At 36.0% G+C, this 20,302-nt stretch overlaps 1 protein-coding gene and 1 long non-coding RNA gene across 3 annotated transcripts; both read left to right on the forward strand.

Annotated features, from left to right (window-relative positions):
• The first annotated feature begins 18 nt into the window (after positions 1-18).
• LOC135613662 (uncharacterized) lies at positions 19-4,615 on the forward strand. Its single transcript, XR_010487349.1, has 3 exons — positions 19-887; positions 3,233-3,398; positions 4,243-4,615. It is a non-coding gene; the product is annotated as an uncharacterized LOC135613662 (long non-coding RNA).
• A 967-nt stretch (positions 4,616-5,582) lies between these two features.
• Positions 5,583-18,077, forward strand: LOC103989311 (glucose-6-phosphate 1-dehydrogenase, cytoplasmic isoform). 2 transcript variants are annotated; one of them, XM_009408118.3, is made up of 16 exons: positions 5,583-5,702; positions 6,730-6,967; positions 7,874-7,959; positions 9,863-9,923; positions 9,998-10,184; positions 11,827-11,984; positions 12,116-12,184; positions 12,752-12,810; positions 13,402-13,438; positions 14,754-14,825; positions 15,014-15,161; positions 15,580-15,675; positions 15,963-16,033; positions 16,444-16,559; positions 17,535-17,580; positions 17,660-18,077. In XM_009408118.3, the coding sequence occupies exons 2-16, from the start codon at positions 6,773-6,775 to the stop codon at positions 17,828-17,830; spliced, it is 1,572 nt and encodes a 523-aa protein (XP_009406393.2). In that variant the 5' UTR covers positions 5,583-5,702; positions 6,730-6,772; the 3' UTR covers positions 17,831-18,077. The 2 variants fall into 2 exon arrangements, with proteins under 2 accessions (XP_009406393.2, XP_009406394.2); XM_009408119.3 differs by lacking the exon at positions 5,583-5,702 and adding an exon at positions 5,874-6,000.
• Positions 18,078-20,302: the final 2,225 nt, after the last annotated feature.

Raw genomic sequence — 20,302 nt, forward strand, 5'->3', positions numbered from 1 at the left:
TTTGAATCTCACGTTGTTTGATCTCTCTCAAGCCATGGTCTTCTACCCCCTCTCGCTTCAATATCTCCGTTTCAGATCACTCTCTGTCGTCTTGAATGCGTTCAAGCCATGGTCTTCGACCCCCACTCGCTTCAATATCTCTCCGTTTCAGATCACTCTCTGTCGTCTTGAATGCGCTGCCGCCATCCTGCACATCAAGTAGGGTTTCATTTTTGTTTGGCAAGGATGCCAACCACTAGAGATTGGCGATGCAGAAGTTTCGATATTGTTCAATGAGGCATCTTGATCTGCCTTGTGTGATTAGAGATAGTTTGAGCCTTTTCTGTTTAGGTAAGGCGTTAAAACTGATTTCTAGGTTTGATTTGGTTTTCCTACTTGGATGCATCTTTTCTGTATATATTTTCTTGTCCAATGGACTTTCCAGAATTTGCATTCTTACCACATATGTACATGTTGGTGTGACTGTATGTAGCCCTGTTCTTCGTTCAAAGAATTTAATCTGCATTCTAAATGTTTTCAGCCTAAGCTTTTAGCTGTGCAGGATGAACTTGGTTATGAAATCCGTGATTTTGATGACGCACCAGTCGAAGTTTCTGCTTCAGGTTTTCACTCTTTTCTAATTATGGATAACTACTTATTATCCATTTTTGTGTTGTCGAAGGCCCCTAGACAGACCATGGGGCGGTGTGTTTGGAACAAAGTTGATTGATTTCTGAGAACTCTTCTTGCCGCAACCTTCTTTTCAGTCATGTTATGACGATATTATTTTACAGAAGATATTTTCTGATATTGATCTACTAAAACTCTGAACTGCACAATCACAAACACTAGAAACCCACAAAATGTGGGAGGCAGAAGCAGCGACCCGCAGAGCAACAATGACCAAGGTACATAGTCTGACTGGATTAGTTTTGCATTTGAGGTCCTTCAATGTCGTAGTACGCAACTTGTCTTTCTTCTCTGCTAGTAATCAAAGACACTTTTCCTCTGCCTTTTTGTGTGTTCGTGTGTGTGTGTTTGAGAGAGAGAGAGAGAGAGAGACTCGGTGTTGAATAGACTTGTCTGTTCAGCTTCGTTTTTTATGTTGCTCTGCAGTCTTCTATATGTTTAATGTTCTCCCTTAAAATTTCTTTTTATCTTATATGAAGATCACTTTGCTCAGATTCTCTCTCTGTCTCTCTTATTCTTTCGGTAAGGGGTGACCATTCTGACTTATAAAGCTGAGAGTTTAAGCAGGATTTACAAAAATGACTTGGAACATATTAATATCAGGGGTTCCTTTGGAAGAATGATTATTGATAATTTTTATAGCAAGGACAGAAGTAGCACGATCAAGATAATTAAAGAACTTATTTGCAATGGAACAAAAAAAAGGCTCCAAAGGTAATCAAAATGGTAAAGAGAATAGTTTGTAGAAATGTCTATTGATGACATAAAAAAGAGTTTTAGTATAGAGGGAAATGTTGAAGTTTTTAAAGATTAATATGGAAGGGCTAGAAGTATATAGGACATTGAAATTGTTCAGATGGCACTTATCCATTTTTTAGTGATATGAGATATTGCCTATGATCTAAAATGTTAACTAAAGTTCTATATCTATGTGCTTATTTGTTATTAGATAGTAATAAAGAAAGTTTTAGATGAACGAGTGTTATTATGACTTTTTATAATCTGACAAAAGGTTCTCTTATTTACTTAATTGAATTATTTGCTAGCTATAGATAATTCCTATATTTTAGATTTTGTTTAGTTATTTAGCAGCCACTAGACAGTACTAAAAAGTGGTGAAGCCAATTTCTCAAATTGCATACGAACTGGTAGTTGTTTTAATCTGCATAATTCTAATGGTTGAAAAGAAGTAGCATGTGTGTTAATAGTGATTTGGCTTGGGATCTTACTCTATGTTCAATGATATGCTTTTTCTGTCTACAAAATCTTAAAGATTCATCACCTGTGTCATCTGATGAGATATTTTTACAAAGTTTGTTTAATATCTGTGAAACAAAATCACTTGCACTATTGCACAGTCCAATTAGTTCCTACAACTTCATATCAGTGTGTTGTCTGCTGATTTTTATCATCTGATTCTCATTGCATGTGGTAGTGCTGATACTAATGCTGTGTTTTGCAGAGGTTTGCCATTGATTCAAGTAATTTATGAATAAAAAATCTGTATGTAGTTCCTTTAAGTTGTATCAGGTTTCACATAAATTAACCATCCATGCCTTCTTCAATCTAAAAATAGTGCATTCATGTCTGATAAATGCACAGGATTACTAAAATTTCATAATAGTATTAACTGAACTTTTTTAAAAATACGTAGCTTTTGTCTTTGGTTCTTATAATATTGTATAACGCTTTTAGCATGACAGTCTTGTGGTAAGCCCAGGGTAATGAAGTCATACAATTCTGTGGAAATTAGCCTCGTCTAATAAGTATTGAAATAACTTAGGTGCATGTTGAAGCTCTGATGTATTTTCAATTTTTTCTCAGGTTAAATTTCTTATCTTTGTTATGTTTAATTATCTACTAGTCTTGTTTGATCATATTTTCTACATTCAGTTTCAGAACTGCTCAAGCACAACATCGATCTGCAAATTCATATACTAAAGAAATTTGATATGCCATTCATTACAAACTGTCTTTTTCTATTATATGGATCTTATGTTGATGGAACCATTACATCTGTTACTAGAACAGAACTATAGAGAGGAAAAATCTACTTTGTCCTAGTAACATGTGGAGAACATGCTATATGGGACTGGTTATTTACACACTTAAATGCAAATTTTATGGAGCACTGATGTAGTTCAATAAATTAAATTGAAATTCTTTAGTGAATTAGGATTTATTCCTATAAATATCTTGAGTCTTAAGGTTGTGGTGTAAGGGGGAGGCAAGACACATTGGATGCTTTTGAGAATATTCTCTAGGTTTCTAAAGGGGGTTGAAAGATGAGTTTTTCGAGCTTATGTAAGATGTGTGCAAGGAAATTTGTGCTTAAGTGAAGATAATTCAATAGTCTTATAATTGATATCATATATTGAAGAATTTGATCTTCTCCATGGAGGTAAGCAGGAAATTACCGAACCATGTTACATCATGTGTCGACTTTCTAATATGCTTTGGATTGTTGATCTCTGATAGAATTTTCTTTTGGTTTTGGAATTCTTTCTTCTTCCCCAACACCAAGTAACTTATGCAACATGATTTACCTTGCTTTTGGTTGCAGATCTAAAGCTTGATGGTCCAATTGCAGACGAAGGACCATTATATTGCTCAACTGACCGATTGGATCCTGTTCCTCCTGAACAAGAACCAAAAACAGTGTAGACCATCTCCTGTTTCTGATCCTAAGCCAGCAGCAAAGGAGCCAACCATGTGAAATGTCTTTCCAGGTACCTTTCTGCTTTCATTTTCCTGTTTCTTCCTTTAAAAAATTGAAATGACTTCTCTTCAAGAAAAAGATGAAACATGAGGGGATGTTTTGGACTTCGGAAGGAAAGATGTCATGTTTTCTGTCCATCACTTGCAATAATTAATACAAGCAAAAGATGATGTGCAAGACTGGCTATTTTGATCCTTTGTAGTAGATCTACTGCTGTAAAAATCGAGCACGTTAAAGAGAAGTGGAACAATATACAATTGGCCACAAATGGATTACACAGCTAAATTGGTATTAGTGGTGTCATAGAGAGTGAAGCACTTTGGATGCTGACAACACTGAATGGTGAGCTTCTAATAAGAGCCAATAAGTTTGTTCTTTTCTCGAGGTTTGAGGGATAATCCAGAGTTGACTTTATATGATCTGATGTGCAATGAACATGAGAAATTGTTGGATGAACCCAATCCATGGCTTTTTCAATATGTCAATTCCAATCCCAACACTAAAATATGGTTGATGTGGAAGTCTCATGAGGTGGAAAATATCCCAACAACCCCTTCAGAGGTTGGATTGGACCGGCATCCATGACTTTTCATTACACGTCTCAATCCAAAAGAAAACTGGAAATGTTTGAGATGGCCCGGCATCATCATGCAATAAACTACCAAGTCCGCCCAAAATATTATCATGGGACATAAAGACCCAAATTGGGTTTCCACCCAAAAAAATTAGGTGCATCTTGGAATGGAATTCAAATCCAAGATTTGAGGCTACGCTTGCAGATTCTCATGATAGTTCTGAATAAAATAATATGAGAACTAACATGGTTTAGATGCTGTTTTCTTCATTCCTTGCAGATTGATTGAGGAGAAGTGGAGAAGATTGCAACATCTACGTAGCATTTGAAGACTTCGATACTTGGAGGTTTGTACACATATCAACCACTTGGACTTGTGGCTTTAATTGTGGCAGGGAAAGTAGGCCTAAACTTGACCACCGGAAATTGATGGGCAACTACTGACTCACCTATTCATGGGAGAGCCTCTGCCATTATTTTCATGTCGCCTCCTGTAACTCCATGATTTAAACTACTCTCATTGAAGGAGACATTTAGTGACAATTTTCTTCTCCGCCTAAGATTTGTAGTGCTAAAAATTAAAACATATATAGGGCATGAAAATGTTTATTTTCATTACAGAAATAGCTTCTCTGCTTATAAGGGAACTTCGTATGCTGCAGTATAATTTTTATTTCTTATTTTGTGGTTATTACTTTTAACGAAACAGCATTTTATCATGTTAACTTTTAGTTATCTAAGACTTATCCATCTAAAATAATTTCTGTCAGATTTAGGAATCCTTGCAGTCTACGTTTTATGTTTATTCTTTTTGTTTAACGTGGAAAATTTTTGCTAATATTGTGAGTAGAAGTGGAAAAAATTGGGGTCACCGCATAAAGATTTTTCTTCTTATTCTTCCCTCCCGTCAATCATAAATATGGAAACTAACATTCAATTAATAAATATTAATTACAATGACATACTTATAATGTTCACTTAGTTGGGAGTGTTATATATGGTCATGACAACAGTTGTTACAGTACGATTCCAGTTTGCCTACAACGTCGGACAGGTGGCTACCTTCTCCAGCATTAAAAGTCGGAGCTGTACCCGAATCCGTTAGCTGCGGGTGGTAGGTGGAGCGTCCCATGAGTTGGGTGGCCTGCCCGGCGTACCCGTCTCCAGCCACGAAACAGACCCATTTCAACGGCCGTGATGGAGCGCAACTATCTCGGAACGCACAGCAGCCTTGGGTGGGACCCGCGACCCGGAGGTTTTAGATGTGCGGTGGCGTCACAACCAACCCCACGTGACCACCGGCGCGTCCGAATCGCCATCGGTAAGCGTTTGTTTATTTGGGCCCGCTCTTCCGCGCACTAACTTTCATCTACCCGCCTGTTCTCTTGCGGGTCCCACTTCCACCATGGTTTGCTGAGCTGAAATAATAGTCGGCGGCAGCAGAATTGGAGAACGTTCATATGGCCGCCTACTCATCGCGTAAAAGTTGAGGTAGACCGTTGGGTCAAAGTTTTCTGTCTCCATTCATTTCCTCTTAGTTTGGAATAACCGACTGTGGAGGGGTACATATGTAATTTACTATTCGTAATATTTTCCTTGTCCTTTCAATCCGGTAGTTGGTAAGAGAGAGAGAAAGGGAGGGGTAGGTGGTGGCGAGCACAGGAAGGCGCAGAGCGGCGAGCATAAAAGGGTTGCTGCCCCCATTCGTCCTTCACCGTCTGCAAGACCGCTGCTGGTTAGGTTTGTCCTTGGTCTTTTCTTTCATGATTTCTTCCTATGGTGCTTGTTCTTTCGCCCATGCCATGCGCTTGCTTGATCTTTTGTGGGTCTCTGCCCGTAACTTCCTTTTTCTTGGCGGGGAAACGGGTTCTCTTGAATGAAGAAAGAATTAGGAACCGCTTGTTTTTGGCTTATTTTGCTTCACCGTGGGTCTTCAGCCTTGATGAGACGGTCCTTGATCAAGAATTTTAATCATTGTTCTTGCACGAACGGTGCTTTGCTTAGATTGTGTGGACCTAAGCTCTGCTTAGATTGTAAGGTACTAAGCTACTTCTTGATTCAGTCTGTCGTATCCTGAGACTTATCCGATCGCATAGTTTAGGGCATAAGAGAGTGGCGATGAGCATTCTTTTGGTTGGAAGATTCCTTCTCGACTAGAGATGCATCAAAGCACTTATGGAGGTTAACTGGTCCGTGTGCTACATTAATTCATTCAGTGGCTTTGCAATACGTGGTGATGATGAATGCATATTTATGCTAGAGGGGCTAATAGAAGCCACTGCAGGAACAAGTAAATGCTATGTACCGCATAACATATGATATGATCATAACAGCATACGGTTCTTATTCTGCAAGTGCCTCCAAATGATAACGTTTAGTGATTAATTGCTTATGATCCAGACATCCTTAAGAATATCATGTTTCTGAGACTCAATGTTTATGTCTCTTAATTTTGCAAAGTTCCTTCCGATTTTCAGGTACTTTGAGGAGAGTGATATTAGTAAACTTGTTACATTGTCATGTCTTAGTAGACAAAGATGTGCCACGTAGCAAATTTCATTCCAATTTTTGGGAGCTTTTGAGGATATTGATTTTAGGCAACTTGTTACAGTGTTGTGTCTTAGTATGCATCTTTGAGTCTCAATATCTAGTTGTTTTGTGGTTAATTTTTTACTCACTCTCTCAGAGAGATATAAGTAATGTTTGTGCAATAATATGTGATCCATTCTCAATGTGCAAATGATCATTTTTCTATATAATTATTCAGGTTTCATTCAAAGAAGAACAAAATCATCATACTGCAGTTAGCCATGTCAACTGTGTCAGATACATCTTTGAGAAATGGCTCCTTAGGAAATAACAGTTTTAGGAGTGAATCATTTTCAGAAGAGAAAGACATGGGTCTTGTACGGGAGGCTGGTTGTTTATCCATAATCGTGCTTGGTGCTTCTGGTGACCTTGCCAAGAAGAAAACATTTCCTGCACTCTTTCACCTTTTTCAGCAGGTTCGTGGTGCTTATCTGTTTCATCATATATTGATTGATATGTATTATTTAACTATGTAGTTTTCTTTGATAACTAGAATGTGAAAAATGACCTCGTTATATGGCTTGTTTTTCTAACAAATCATTGTCCTCTTCTCTTGATGAATACTTATGGTTACATGTTGGAAGTTTATTTTTGACTTGTGTTTTATCAAACTTGTCGTTGATGTCTAAGCAAAAGCCTGCTGTTTATAATGTGATTTTTTTTGGCATTAGGTGAACTATTAATCTTCAGTTCTCTATAATTTCTTTTTGTCCTTATCAAGCAATATTTTTCTTGATAATCTCGGCTCATTTAAGTTCTTTGTTTGGTTTTGGGTCAATATGTTTTTGAGTTTAGCTTATTTGTTGGTTAATGCCATGATGAGAATTTCAGATGAATAATCTTGAGAAATTTTACATGGAAAGGAATAAAAGGTAGCTGCTCATTCCGTGTGTTGGCACATTATTTTGCTTTCCATGAATAGTAGTGTTCCTAAGAAAGCTTTGAGTTCTTTAGATTATGGATTGTTTTTTGTTAATTTATGCATATCTCAGTTTGCAAAGGGTTCTTTTGTGTTTTTAGTTGATTCTAGGTTCTTTTTTGGATTAGTGTCTTACAGCTGAGATTCATTTATATTATTATTTTTTACATTAATGTGTATTATTGTACATTTGAATTTACATGTTGAAATGTCAGATAATGTCTGTCTATTTATGCATCATATCAGTTTATGTATGCATAATAAGTTCATGTTTACAGTTGTAACATCTGTAAATTTTCTTTGTGATGTTGCATATTATGATCAATGCCATTCTTTTGAATAAAGATATCATATAGTATATGCAATTTCAGTAATGTACTCATGTTGCTGGAGAAATAAATAGGGATTCTTACAAGAGAATGATGTGCACATATTTGGTTATGCTCGGACAAAGCTTTCAGATGATGATTTAAGAGAACGCATCCGTGGGTAAGACACTATTTTGTCATAAAGCATCTTGATCACTAATGAGCTTCATCAATAATTTTGGCCTTAACCTCACACAAATTGTGAAATATACCGTCTCTGTCATTCCATTTTCCCTTTTGGATCATTTGAGATTTTGATTATGCATTGGATATATTTTGTTAAAATGTATCTAATCTTGGATGGTAGTACTTCCAAGTTCCAACTAATATTACAGTGATGTGATAAATGGGTCAAAACAATATTCAAATTTCAAAATTACTGAAGGAAAAAAAGAAACAAGTTATACGAAGCATGATTGTCCATTATAACAAAAGGGTTGAATCTCACACTTGAATGATCTTTAGTTTCTTCTAGCAGCATGGGGAATCAAATATAGAACATAGGTAGCATGACAACTGGAAATGTTACATCTACTGGTACAAACTGGTTGTGTCATCTGGGACAGTCGCCTAACAAACATCATCTGATAAAATCTTATTAGTTCACTTCCTCATATTTGTTGTTTTTCTGCAAGGATGTTATAATCAGAGCATTGGTAGGATTTGATGGGTCTGATTGTTGTTACAATTCATGTCTAATGAGGTCTACCTTTCTAGTGTGTGTTGTCACCCTCATTGTGAAATATATGATCCGATGTTGTTATTTGATCTGGGCAATTACTTGTGTGTTTCAGACATTCAGTAGATTTTTTTTATTCAGAAATTATGTATTGGTGGAGATTCCATACAATTGGTGGCTCAAGTATGTTTTATACATGGAATCAGGATTAATTTTTAAACAACTGATCCAAATAATTCATATGGACACTACATTTTCTCAAGTTTACTCTTTTTCTATATTTTTGAACTAACTCCATGATCAAAGATAACAATTAGAGAAAATTGAGCTTAAACCAGTGCATCTGATCCTTAGGCTATCAACAATCACGCTAAAGAATGACACTTAAGCAATAACACATGCTGCAGCAGTATTGAGGTCAAAGTCAGTAAAGTGTTTTGGAGAAAAAAGTCAGCAAACTCTTTTGGAAAAAAAGTCAGTAAACTGTGTTCCTCCATGCACTATGATCTTATCTGGATCAAAAAGTCATGAATCTCCACCTATATATAATTGTTTGGACTCTCCTTTTAGTTTCTTGGAAAATGCTAACTTTATTTAGCTAGAAAGGCTCCATCACCCATTTGCCTTATATAGATAGGTCTCTGGTTCATGTTCTCTAGTAGCCCACCCTTATCTACTAGCTTCATTTCACTTTGTTGATGAAATTAATGAGCTCATGCTCATCCTCTTTTCCTCAAAGAAAAATATAAAATAGAATTTGTGCTACAATAATCATGGGCAGAAGTTAATTTTACTTGGCAAGGAGCAATGTGGAGCCACCTGCCCAAAGTACCAAGTTCCTAATTGCAAAGTTCATAAGAGATATTGAAGGTTATATAAACATAGGAACTTTGCAGACAGATGCATGCAAGCATGAAATCTTGACAGCTACATATGCCAAAAAGAAAAATACTGAGTACAATGAGAAGTCATTGATGAGATTTGGAAGCACGTAGTTTAACTGGTGATATCGCACTCAGTGAAGCTCAATGACACAAAGATTCATGCTTCAGTGGATGGATTCCAAGAAAAGAATAAAAAGTTTGCATTGCATATTTTAACTGGTTGATTTCAGATCTTCAAATGAACCTCAGAGAAGCAATAATATTTAAAAATGGACTTTTCATTCCTTTTTGCAAGTACCTTTCCATTTGACATTTGGTTAGATGAAAATGAGCACAATAGAAGAGAACATTTTCACTATTACAGTGAAGATTCTGACCATTTTTTTTACATCTTTAGTTTGTTAGTGTTTTTCTGCAATGCAATTTTAATAATAGAACTGAATTTTGTCAATGTTGTTCAGATACCTTGGCAAAGTTGTGTCAACTGAAAATGTAGAGATTCTATCGAAGTTCTTGCAATTGGTAAACTGATTCTACCTCTCTTACTCTGAACATTTCTGAGTTTAGGAGGTGTAAAATTTATGATTGCTTTGCAGATTAAATATGTCAGTGGCTCATATGACAGTGAGGAAGGTTTTCAACTGTTGGATATGCAAGTTTCAGAGCATGAGACATCAAAAAATTCCCAACCAGGAACCTCTCGCAGGCTATTTTACCTGGCACTTCCTCCATCTGTATATCCTTCTGTCTGCAAAATGATAAGAAGACATTGCATGAACCAGTGTAAGCTTTCCCATAAATTTCATAAGATGTGATAATTAGGTTTGCTAGTATAATGTCACTGATGTCATTTAACATAGAATTTAGCATCTGTATGTACCTTATGAATTTGTATAATTCATGCTTGTTACTATCTAGATGAATGATTCATGATGTCTTCTTCTCTCTCATTCTTGTCAATGAAATGAACCAAATAGAATTTGAAGAAGCCATTGCAATCTTCAGGTTTACCAATGACATTTTTCAGTTACTAGTAGTTTTGGTAAAAATACATTACTAAATGAAAATATTTTCTACTTCAATGGCTGTAATTTTCAAAGTGTATGTTTCCCATGTCACTTTCCTTAAGAATTTTGTTGACTGTTCTTCATCTATTATTTTTCGTAATAAATATGTTACATTATACTTTCCTGCAGACTTTGTTATGGTTGCAGAAAATAATTTCTTTGTTAGTAAAAAGCTTTCAGAGTTAGTGCTGAACATTTGTGAAAAACTGCTTTTCTTTGATGAATTTGTAAACAACCTTTCCCTTTTGTTGCCACAGAGAGAGAGAGAGAGAGAGAGAGAGAGAGAGAGAGAGAGAGAGTAATTAATTATTTTCCTCTCATATATATTTATCTCATTTTCATTTGCTTCTCATTACACATATTTCATGATTATAACATAATAAAAGTGCATAGTTTTCTAACTTTGCCACAAAAGAAATGTTTCTGCAATAGGATTGGAAAGGATAACTATTATAACATTTTAATAATGGTTCGGGAGCTTCTTGAAGTTTCAATCATGTTGTATTGTGATAATGTGGTATTTGCATGGTTCTCATGCCATGCTGAGGGTATGCCAAGACCATTATTTGTTTTTTATTTATATTTGTTGGTAGACCTCATAGTGTTTCTTGTGTTGCACCATTGGCATAGGTCACTTGACAACAATTAAATCCTTGGTTCTAGTAGATGCAATATGTAGTATAAAATCTTGATAAATAAGTACACCAACATCATTCTGCATTAATCATTCACAAAGTACTTTCATATAAGTTTTATATCATTGTGTCAACTTAAGAAACATTCCCTTCTTTGTGTCTGAACTACAAAACATTTATAATATCTCACTTTTCCTCCTAAGAGTGCTAGTTGTAAAGAACATGGGTAGATTCATGAGCGACAATGATAACAGAAGAGTTACATCATGCATACTGTGGAAGGAATCTGTGTTATTATTTTGGCCTTTGTGTCTGAAAGATACAAATTTCTCTTCCTAATTTTACCTTCCTGTGCAACCATCTGTAGTTAGATTCTTACATTGTTTTCTCCTTTTTTTATTAGTCTTTTTCTAAAGAGTTTATAAATAAAATATGTCAACATCATTCTGTATAATTGTTAAGAAAATTTTTTCAATTAGTGCTTTTGGCAACCCACAATTGAAGATTTTGTACTTCCATGAATTGATTTTATGTTTTCATTATATGTTTCCTTCCAAAGGGAAACTTCTTGTTCTTCATATATTACAGGATTACTAGTTACACAAAAATTTTGTTATTTGATATATGATTATATCCAAAGTAATTTCTTATTGGCATCATAATGGGAGTCTTCTTCCTTTTTTATGCCGAATCTTACTAGTTCTTTAAATTAATATTTCTCAGCTGATCTTGGTGGGTGGACACGCATTGTGGTTGAGAAACCTTTCGGAAAAGACTTGGAATCTGCAGAAGATTTAAGTGCCCAGCTTGGAGAGTTATTTGATGAAAAACAACTTTACCGAATTGATCACTACCTGGGAAAGGAGTTGGTTCAAAACTTGGTAATAATGTGTAACTGGAACTGACATGCTTCTTTTTTGAAGGGATAACTGGAAGGGAGGACACCCCACCAGGCTTCTTTAATCTTCCAACTAACAATTAACTGTTTTCCTATGTCTGGTTTAATTTACAGCTGGTGCTTCGTTTTGCAAACCGCTTCTTTATGCCTCTTTGGAATCGTGATAACATCGATAATATACAGGTAATTTTTGCTCCTACAGGAGCTGTAGTTCAAGAAACATGGGTAAATTCATGAGCCAGGAGGATAATTTACAAGTGTCTATCATGCATAATTTTACAAGAAAATATGTTTTCTTTTGGGCTTTTCATCTGAAACATACAAGGCCCCATTTCTAATAATAGCATGCAATGGCTGTGTGGATTTCTTGTTCTCTTTTTTCTGGAAGCCTGAGACTTCCATTTCAGCATCCATAACTCGTTGGCACTAGCTTTTTTGATGTGTTGTTTCCCAAATCCTAACTACTTAATAACATTAATTCATTTTGCATTTTGATTATACACGTATCACGGGAAAAAGGCACTTTATGTACTATATATTATTTTATGGCCATCCAGTCATTGTATTTCATGAGTTTGAGAGGTGCCACCATTATTCTTGCTTCTAGAGTAACAGTTCAATATTTTGATATAACATAAATAATGACATCGTCCTTTGTATAATATTTTTTTGGAAAGCATGTCGAATTGTTACGGTCTTATCATCCAGAATATTCTCATTTCTAACATAGCAATAACTCTGAACCTGCAGATTGTATTCAGGGAGGACTTTGGAACTGAAGGGAGAGGAGGATATTTTGATGAATATGGGTATGTATATTTTATGCATTTTGAGAATTGGACGAAACATACCTTCCAAACTAAGGACCAGATCTTTTTCCTGGCACTGGAATCAGTTCTGAGAACTTTAGCAAAGCTTGATTGGTGGTTGGAAGAATATGCACAGCTCATGGTTTAGACTTTAGAGAACTTCCTAAGAGAAAATTTTGCATGATTTTAGTTAGGATTATGCCTGTGTAGTTCCTATCAGATATTTCCTTACTGGGGTGGAGTCTGTACATTTCTTTAAGATGCTCTGAAATGTACTTTATGTATTAAATTCAGACAACTTCATTAAGTAGAAGTTTTCCATGATAACTTGTTAATATTGTTGGAGGCCACACTGTCTGGTAACTTCCAAGGAGTCCAGTTTTTGCAATAGAGTGGATAGCTTCTTCTTCTTCTTCTTGAAAGAAGCGTAGGGAATCTTGTTTCTCTGTCTTACATTTTGACTGCAAATACTGGTGGTCATATTATATACTATCATACATATAAAATTAAGGTAAATAATCTTTGTTAACACTGTTTTGGTATATTAAATATTAAACTTTTTGAAGGCTAACCACATTTATCATTTTGCAGAATCATTCGTGATATCATTCAAAATCATTTGCTACAGGTAATGGAAAGTAAAGTATTGTTGTTTGTTTGACAGATTAAATTGTATACCTAGGACTATTTATTCTCTTAGAAAATTGATTGTTCACTTTTGAAGAAATGTGCAATATGACTATATTTATTCACCATTCATCTGCTTGTTTGTAAATTGTTTATCTTGTTAAAAGTAATGAAGAATGGAAGATGACGCTTAAAAACATGCATGTAATGCTACTGAGGCTAAATTGTCTCCAAATACCCCTCAGCTTCTTTAATCCTTTTTTGGCTTATTCTAAAACCTTTATTTTCCTTAAAGTTGTTTCCATTCTATATCTTTCCTTGCTATTAGATGTGATCTCCCATATCATTTACATTTAATTGATGCTAGAATTATATCTTAAAATTAGATTTTAATTGAAGATGTTACTTCTTTGGTCTCACAAAGACAACTATATCAGTTTGATCTACCAAAAGAATATACAAACATTAAACGTATGTCCTCAGTTGTTTATGGCATTAAAGATAGTGCGATCACATGGTTTGTTTTCAAAAAACTATTAACTTTTATGGCCTTATAGTGTCCCAAAAGTCTTGTAAAATTGACACTTTCAGCAAATATAGATAGTCAGTCATCCTTCTGTAAGCTGTTTTTTCTCTTGTTATTCTAGACTGATTTTGTTTTGTCTCAGTGTCCACACATGTGAAAATTAGTTTTGTCACTTCATTAACTCAGTTCTTCAGCAACTAGATTATATATATGATGGGCAGATTTTTTTTTAAGTTCAATATTTATGATCCACCATCCATCTTCACTTGAATGCTTAAGATCTTCTTGCTTGAAATAGGACCTTGTTCTTGCAGATTCGAACACTCTTCTTTCCATATCATGGTTTTAATTCAGTTTAGTAGCATTTTGTATTGATGTAGAACTTGTTATCTGCTAGATAGTCACCAATTGGCTAACTTTATTTTAAATAATTCATGAAGGCATGAAATGTATTGAAAGGCAGATGGGGGGCTACTTTCAGACAGGAGACTAGTTAATTATACATAATAGTCTTATTTTTAAAACAATTGAAACTAACTATACTTACATCATACATGAACACAGTTGTGTAGTCTTGATAGCAACTTAGCACGACCACAAATTTAAAAACCAGGTGATTGTCTTTTTCTTCAAATACAAAATTACAAACTGTCTTGACAATGATTACAAAGAAGGTCAACATCTCATGACATGCTGATTATGTCTAAAACTTTTTTTCATATTTTCCTTGTCCTTTAATTTATTGCACATTGTTAGACTTGAAGAAACAGCTGCTTTGATACTGTTGCAGGTCCTTTGTTTGGTTGCCATGGAGAAACCTGTTTCACTAAAGCCTGAGCACATTCGGGATGAAAAAGTGAAGGTCAGAACTCATTTTGTATGCACCAACTTTAATCGTGTCTTCATCTGCTTGCCATATCTTGCACATGGCCGTTTTTAATCATCCCAGTTAGTCCAACAAACAAACTACGATACATTCTTTTGCCTCCTTTATTTCAAACTTGGCCATCTTATCGTGGTGTCTTTTTCTAAATTTTTGTCAACCATCAGGTTCTTCAGTCAGTGCTACCAATAAAACCTGAAGAGGTAGTCCTTGGACAGTATGAGGGCTACAAAAATGACCCAACCGTTTCTGACAGTTCTAACACTCCTACATTTGCAACTGCCGTTCTGCGTATACACAATGAAAGATGGGAAGGTTTGGACCTGTCAATTACAAGTTATATTTCATTCTTTTGATGGTCATATCTTTTTGCTTCTGTACAAAGAACATAGAAGCAAGAAATGCCTTGCTGATCAGCGTGGGTCAACATGGTGCATGCACACCATACCAGAATGGTATTGGCTGCATCATGCCAACCTGTGCCAAAGACAATGGCAATGGCAATGGCATGCTATTTACCTTTCTTAGCTGCTGGTACTTGTGATGTGTCAACTGACACATCACGGTGTTGATGTGCCAGCAAGGTATCAACATGTCCTCATGTTGTAAAACCACAATCTTTGCGCTAGATTTTATAAAATGCTGTAAAATGACTAAAATCTTTTCCTAAATAATTGTTTTCATATTGTGCTTATCTGAATTCACTAACACTCTTGGATATCATGCAATGCAGGTGTTCCTTTTATTCTCAAGGCGGGAAAAGCTTTGAATTCTAGAAAAGCAGAAATACGTGTTCAATTTAAGGATGTTCCTGGGGATATCTTTAAAAGTATGGTTTTTGAAATTTCATTTAGACTCTCTAACAACTCCTTGACGTTCTCTCTTAAAAAGTTCTGTTTATCAGTCTCTAAGTCAAGCAATATTGTTCAACAACCTCAAATTTTGAATAAAAATTCACTTTAGACAGTGCTTGGGAAGTTAGAGACTGAAGAGAAATAACCATGTTGATACTTGCACAATATATTGGTTTCTTGTCCCACTCAATGTCATAATTTCTTTTCCACTATTTACTCTTGTAGAAACTTATATCGTTTTTTTGTTATTAAATGTGCTAAGGTAAGAAGCAAGGGAGAAATGAATTTGTCATTCGCCTGCAACCATCAGAAGCCATGTATATGAAACTAACAGTAAGTTCTTGATCCCTTAGTTAGTGGTGTATGGTACTGTGTCATCAGCACAGTCTTGTCTTGTAAACCATCTCATGGAATGTGTGTCTTAGTTATAAGCCACAGTTTTATCTCTGGTTGCATCATTTTGATAGTTGTTAGACTCGAGACTCCACCCTTTGAGTCTTAGTTTGCCTGCAATCATCTTGTTGACTGGCTGGAGGATATGGCTCTTTAAGTTCACTTTGAGACCATAGCATGGAAGATAGATGGTCATATCATATTCCATCATGATTTTCACCAGAATACTGGATATCATGCTAGGGGTATCATGACTTGTTTCCTGCTTCTGGAGCCTCCAAGGTGTTTCTTGCGATCGCATGTCCTTGTTATAATAATTTATTTTGTGATTACTTTATTTTCTTCTGCAGGTCAAGAAACCCGGACTACAAATGTCAACTATACAGAGTGAGCTAGATTTGTCTTATGGTCTAAGATATCAAGACGTCAAAATCCCGGAGGCCTATGAACGGTTAATCTTAGACACGTACGTTCGGTAACTTCTGTTAACTAGTATTTGCTACCCTTTATAAAGATTATATTCAGTATCTGTATCTTTCATTTGAATATAGTTTATTACGTATCAAAACCCATAGATGACCCAGAAACTAATATTTTCTGCAGTCTTGTTTTGCATAATGATCTTAACAGTGATAACTTATCCGGACAAGTACTTTTATCTTTATCTGAAACTTATGGTCCAATTTGCAAAATTTTGCATCTAGGTGATAGAAGTTTTTACAGATCACTGTTAACAGTAGCATCAATCCCAAGTCACGGTAGCTCCATCCTGAAACATTCTCAGTGATTATAAGGACCAGTGACCTAAAAGGATGTTTTTTGTAATGCTAGTACTTTTATGTTTGATCAGATGACCATCTGCATAGAAAGTACTTTTATGCTAGTACTTTTATATGTCATGCTACTACTTTTATGATAGATCATTAGGCTTTGTCACCAGTGATCATCTGTAGTTCCCAAATGCCACTGAGAACTTTGGTAGAGGCATAGTTCCAAAACCCAGAAGGAATACAGCAATAATTGATGTCTTAGCTAAGAACATGACTTGGAACTCGAATGCAGATATATATGGCTACTGAGGATGTCTGATTGTCCTAGTATACCCTGATATATGATGTCTGAATGAAATAAACCAACCAATGTCTTGTGTGCATGCTTCCCTTATGTACATCCTGAAATACATATATCAATGGAAGGAAATCATATACTTAACCAACCAACGAAATGAAGTGTGCGTATGAACTTCTCATGTTGAGGGAGCTCATTTTTTCTTACATAAAGCTTGTCATTTCTTGGCCACCTAATTTTACTTCACATATTATCAGAGTCCTAATGTCGATTTCACATTCCATTCACAAATTTGCAAACTCTTTTTTCTTGTTCGGATCGTTCATCTGCCTATCACTTCGATCTCTAATTTGTCGAAATATCTTCTTCACAGAATAAGGGGCGACCAGCAACATTTTGTGCGCAGAGATGAACTGAGAGTATGTCCCCTCATAATTAATTAATCTATAGATGAAATAAATGAGTTTGGTTCTGATTTTTATTGATTGTATGCCATAGGTCGCATGGGAGATATTCACTCCTCTTCTACACAGCATCGACGAGGGACAACTGAAGCCCATTTCATATAAACCAGGCAGCCGTGGTCCAGCAGAGGCAGATGAGTTACTTGCCAAAGCTGGATATGTGCAAACACATGGCTACATATGGATTCCACCTACCCTTGCATAATTTGCACTCGTTAGTTAGGTAACCCCTTTCGCGACCTACATACGCCTCACTATAATAGTATCTTTCAACAAACAATCTACTTCCTACCTTGCCCTTGAGCCTGCGTGTGTAATATGCACCAAAAGCCATGATGCATGTTTTGCATCAAATGACATGGCTTTCCTTGCGAGCGTGTCTCGTGCTTATGCTTGTACTACACCATGCCCTCGATTTTTGATATAAATAAACTGTTTTCTCCTTCTTGGAATCTAATGCATCATTGGTATGGATATGTTACTCCACTTAAATCCACTGATTTGTTGATTCTTTAAATTTTTTTTTTTTAATAAGTAAGATGCCAGGTATCTTTGTAGGTTGATCTAATTCTGGAATTAGCAAAGGAAGATATTGCATTTAACTGCTACAATTAGTTTTCAGACGTCATCACTTGTGGCCATTATGGCGTAGTAGTTTGTCAAAGCCTCGTACACCGGAAGAAGCATGACTAAATCTTTTGACAGTGATTTGTCATTTCCGCTGGTTTTGTATTATGTTTCTGCTTAACGTGAATTCCTAAAAAATTGGCTAATATTAGCTTTTTTGTCTCTGAAGAGCGCTTCATTTTCATTTTCTTTAACGTTATAATTTTACCCTAAAAAGGTGAGCGGTTATACTATCTTTTTTCAACTTTATTGTCTTTTTCTTAGCTTGGTTTGGACCGGTTTAGGTTTGATCAATAAATCTTATGCCGGTTCAAATAAATTTGAACCAGCTCCAAAATTTTTAATTAGAAGATAAATTTAATAAATAAAATTCAAATTTTAGCATTTAGATATTTATAATTCTAAATAATATTATAAGTAAATAGTTTAGTACAATATATAATTTTAATACTTTTATATATTCAAACATTTTTGTGCCCTCCAAAATGTTTTCTAATTTTTTAAATTTTTTAATGAAATTTTATATTTATTTTTTATATATTTTATTATAAATTTGGTCCAGTTTAATCCATGGGACCTGTTCTTAATGCATCGAACCAAAACCCAAAAAGAACTTATTGTAAAGAGAAGAGATGAAAGGGAAAGTAAACAGGAGGTATATTTAGAATTTTAAGAAGTGGACGGTCTGATAAAAGAAATAAAGATGGGATGTTCTTTGAAAAAGTCAAAACCAACGACTTCTTCCTAGAATTCGTCCATATTCAAATTCTTTATCAGCAAAAGAATTCTTCGACATATGTACTGATATCTCTTACCACAAAAGAGTAAGTAGGTTGGCATGCAGCTGATAGACATGAACATGATATGCGCAACCCTTCGTATTCACCGATCAAATTTGAAGAGCCGAGATGGCAAAACGACAATGAGAAAGCAACAGGGTCATTTTGCAGCCCACTGAATTAAGAGAGATCCGGCAGCGGGCTAATTACATATAGTTAGCTGTCTTTTGTTTAGATCTTTACACTTCAAAAAAATTACATGAAATATCTAAGTTTATTTATTCTAACGACGTCAGTTTTATCAACGAAACATAAAAATAAAAGATAAAAAAATAATTTTAACGTTGAGTGATGGACGATATCGATGGCGGACGATAATGCCAATACAGTTGCCTGGCCACCTCCGACGATAATAAGGTCCACTCTCATCACGATGATAATAAGATCCACTCTCATCACGACGTCGATATAGATATCGAACGACTGTTGTACTAGATGTTATGCTTGAAGATGGTAAAGGACATGGCCATCGACCTCCTCTACCTCTACCAGAGAAACCGTCGACTGCTTGCCAACCTCAAGCCCTCCAATGTCTTGCTTCGCTTAGACTTCGAGTCCTGTCTCATCGACTATGCTCTCATCCTATCCCTTTTGCCCCTTCCCCTAGCCTCACTCCACAACCTCGTCACCCCCTCCTCCTTCGCTGCATCCTCCTCACTCTTCTACCATACGCTTGAGTCACGCCTTCCCAAGCCCTCCTTCACTCTCTTCTTCAAAGTCTACAGCTTCGATGTCCTCCTCTTGGAGCCCCTCATTGGGAGGTCCCCCCTTCTAGGACCCGATGGAGGAGTATAGTGTCGATATCTCCCAATGAGTCCGCTCCATGCGCGAGGAGGAGCCTAGGTTATCCAAGAACTAGGCATCCAAGGAGAAGTTGATGGCACTATTGAACATCACGATGGCATGCATAGGAGTCAAGGCAGAGAAGCAGCTCATTGATGCGAGGGTGCTACAAATGATTAGGGAGGCACGGGTGGAGGTGATGGTCTCATCCAACAGTAGTGACCACTCACCGGGGAGGTGGTTGGACAATGTGCAAAGCTTGTTGAGAGAGCATGGATTCAGAGGGTGGCGATCACTCAACATTTATGTCAACGCCAACACAGATGCAAAGAGAGAGAGGTCGAGGTTGGGATCCGTCGACGAGTCAACAACGAAGCAACCACCATCTTTACCATAGACACTGTGGCGACTACCACCATATGCGTTGA

Source organism: Musa acuminata, chromosome BXJ2-6, assembly GCF_036884655.1.
Source record: "Musa acuminata AAA Group cultivar baxijiao chromosome BXJ2-6, Cavendish_Baxijiao_AAA, whole genome shotgun sequence".
Taxonomy (NCBI): Eukaryota; Viridiplantae; Streptophyta; class Magnoliopsida; order Zingiberales; family Musaceae; genus Musa; species Musa acuminata.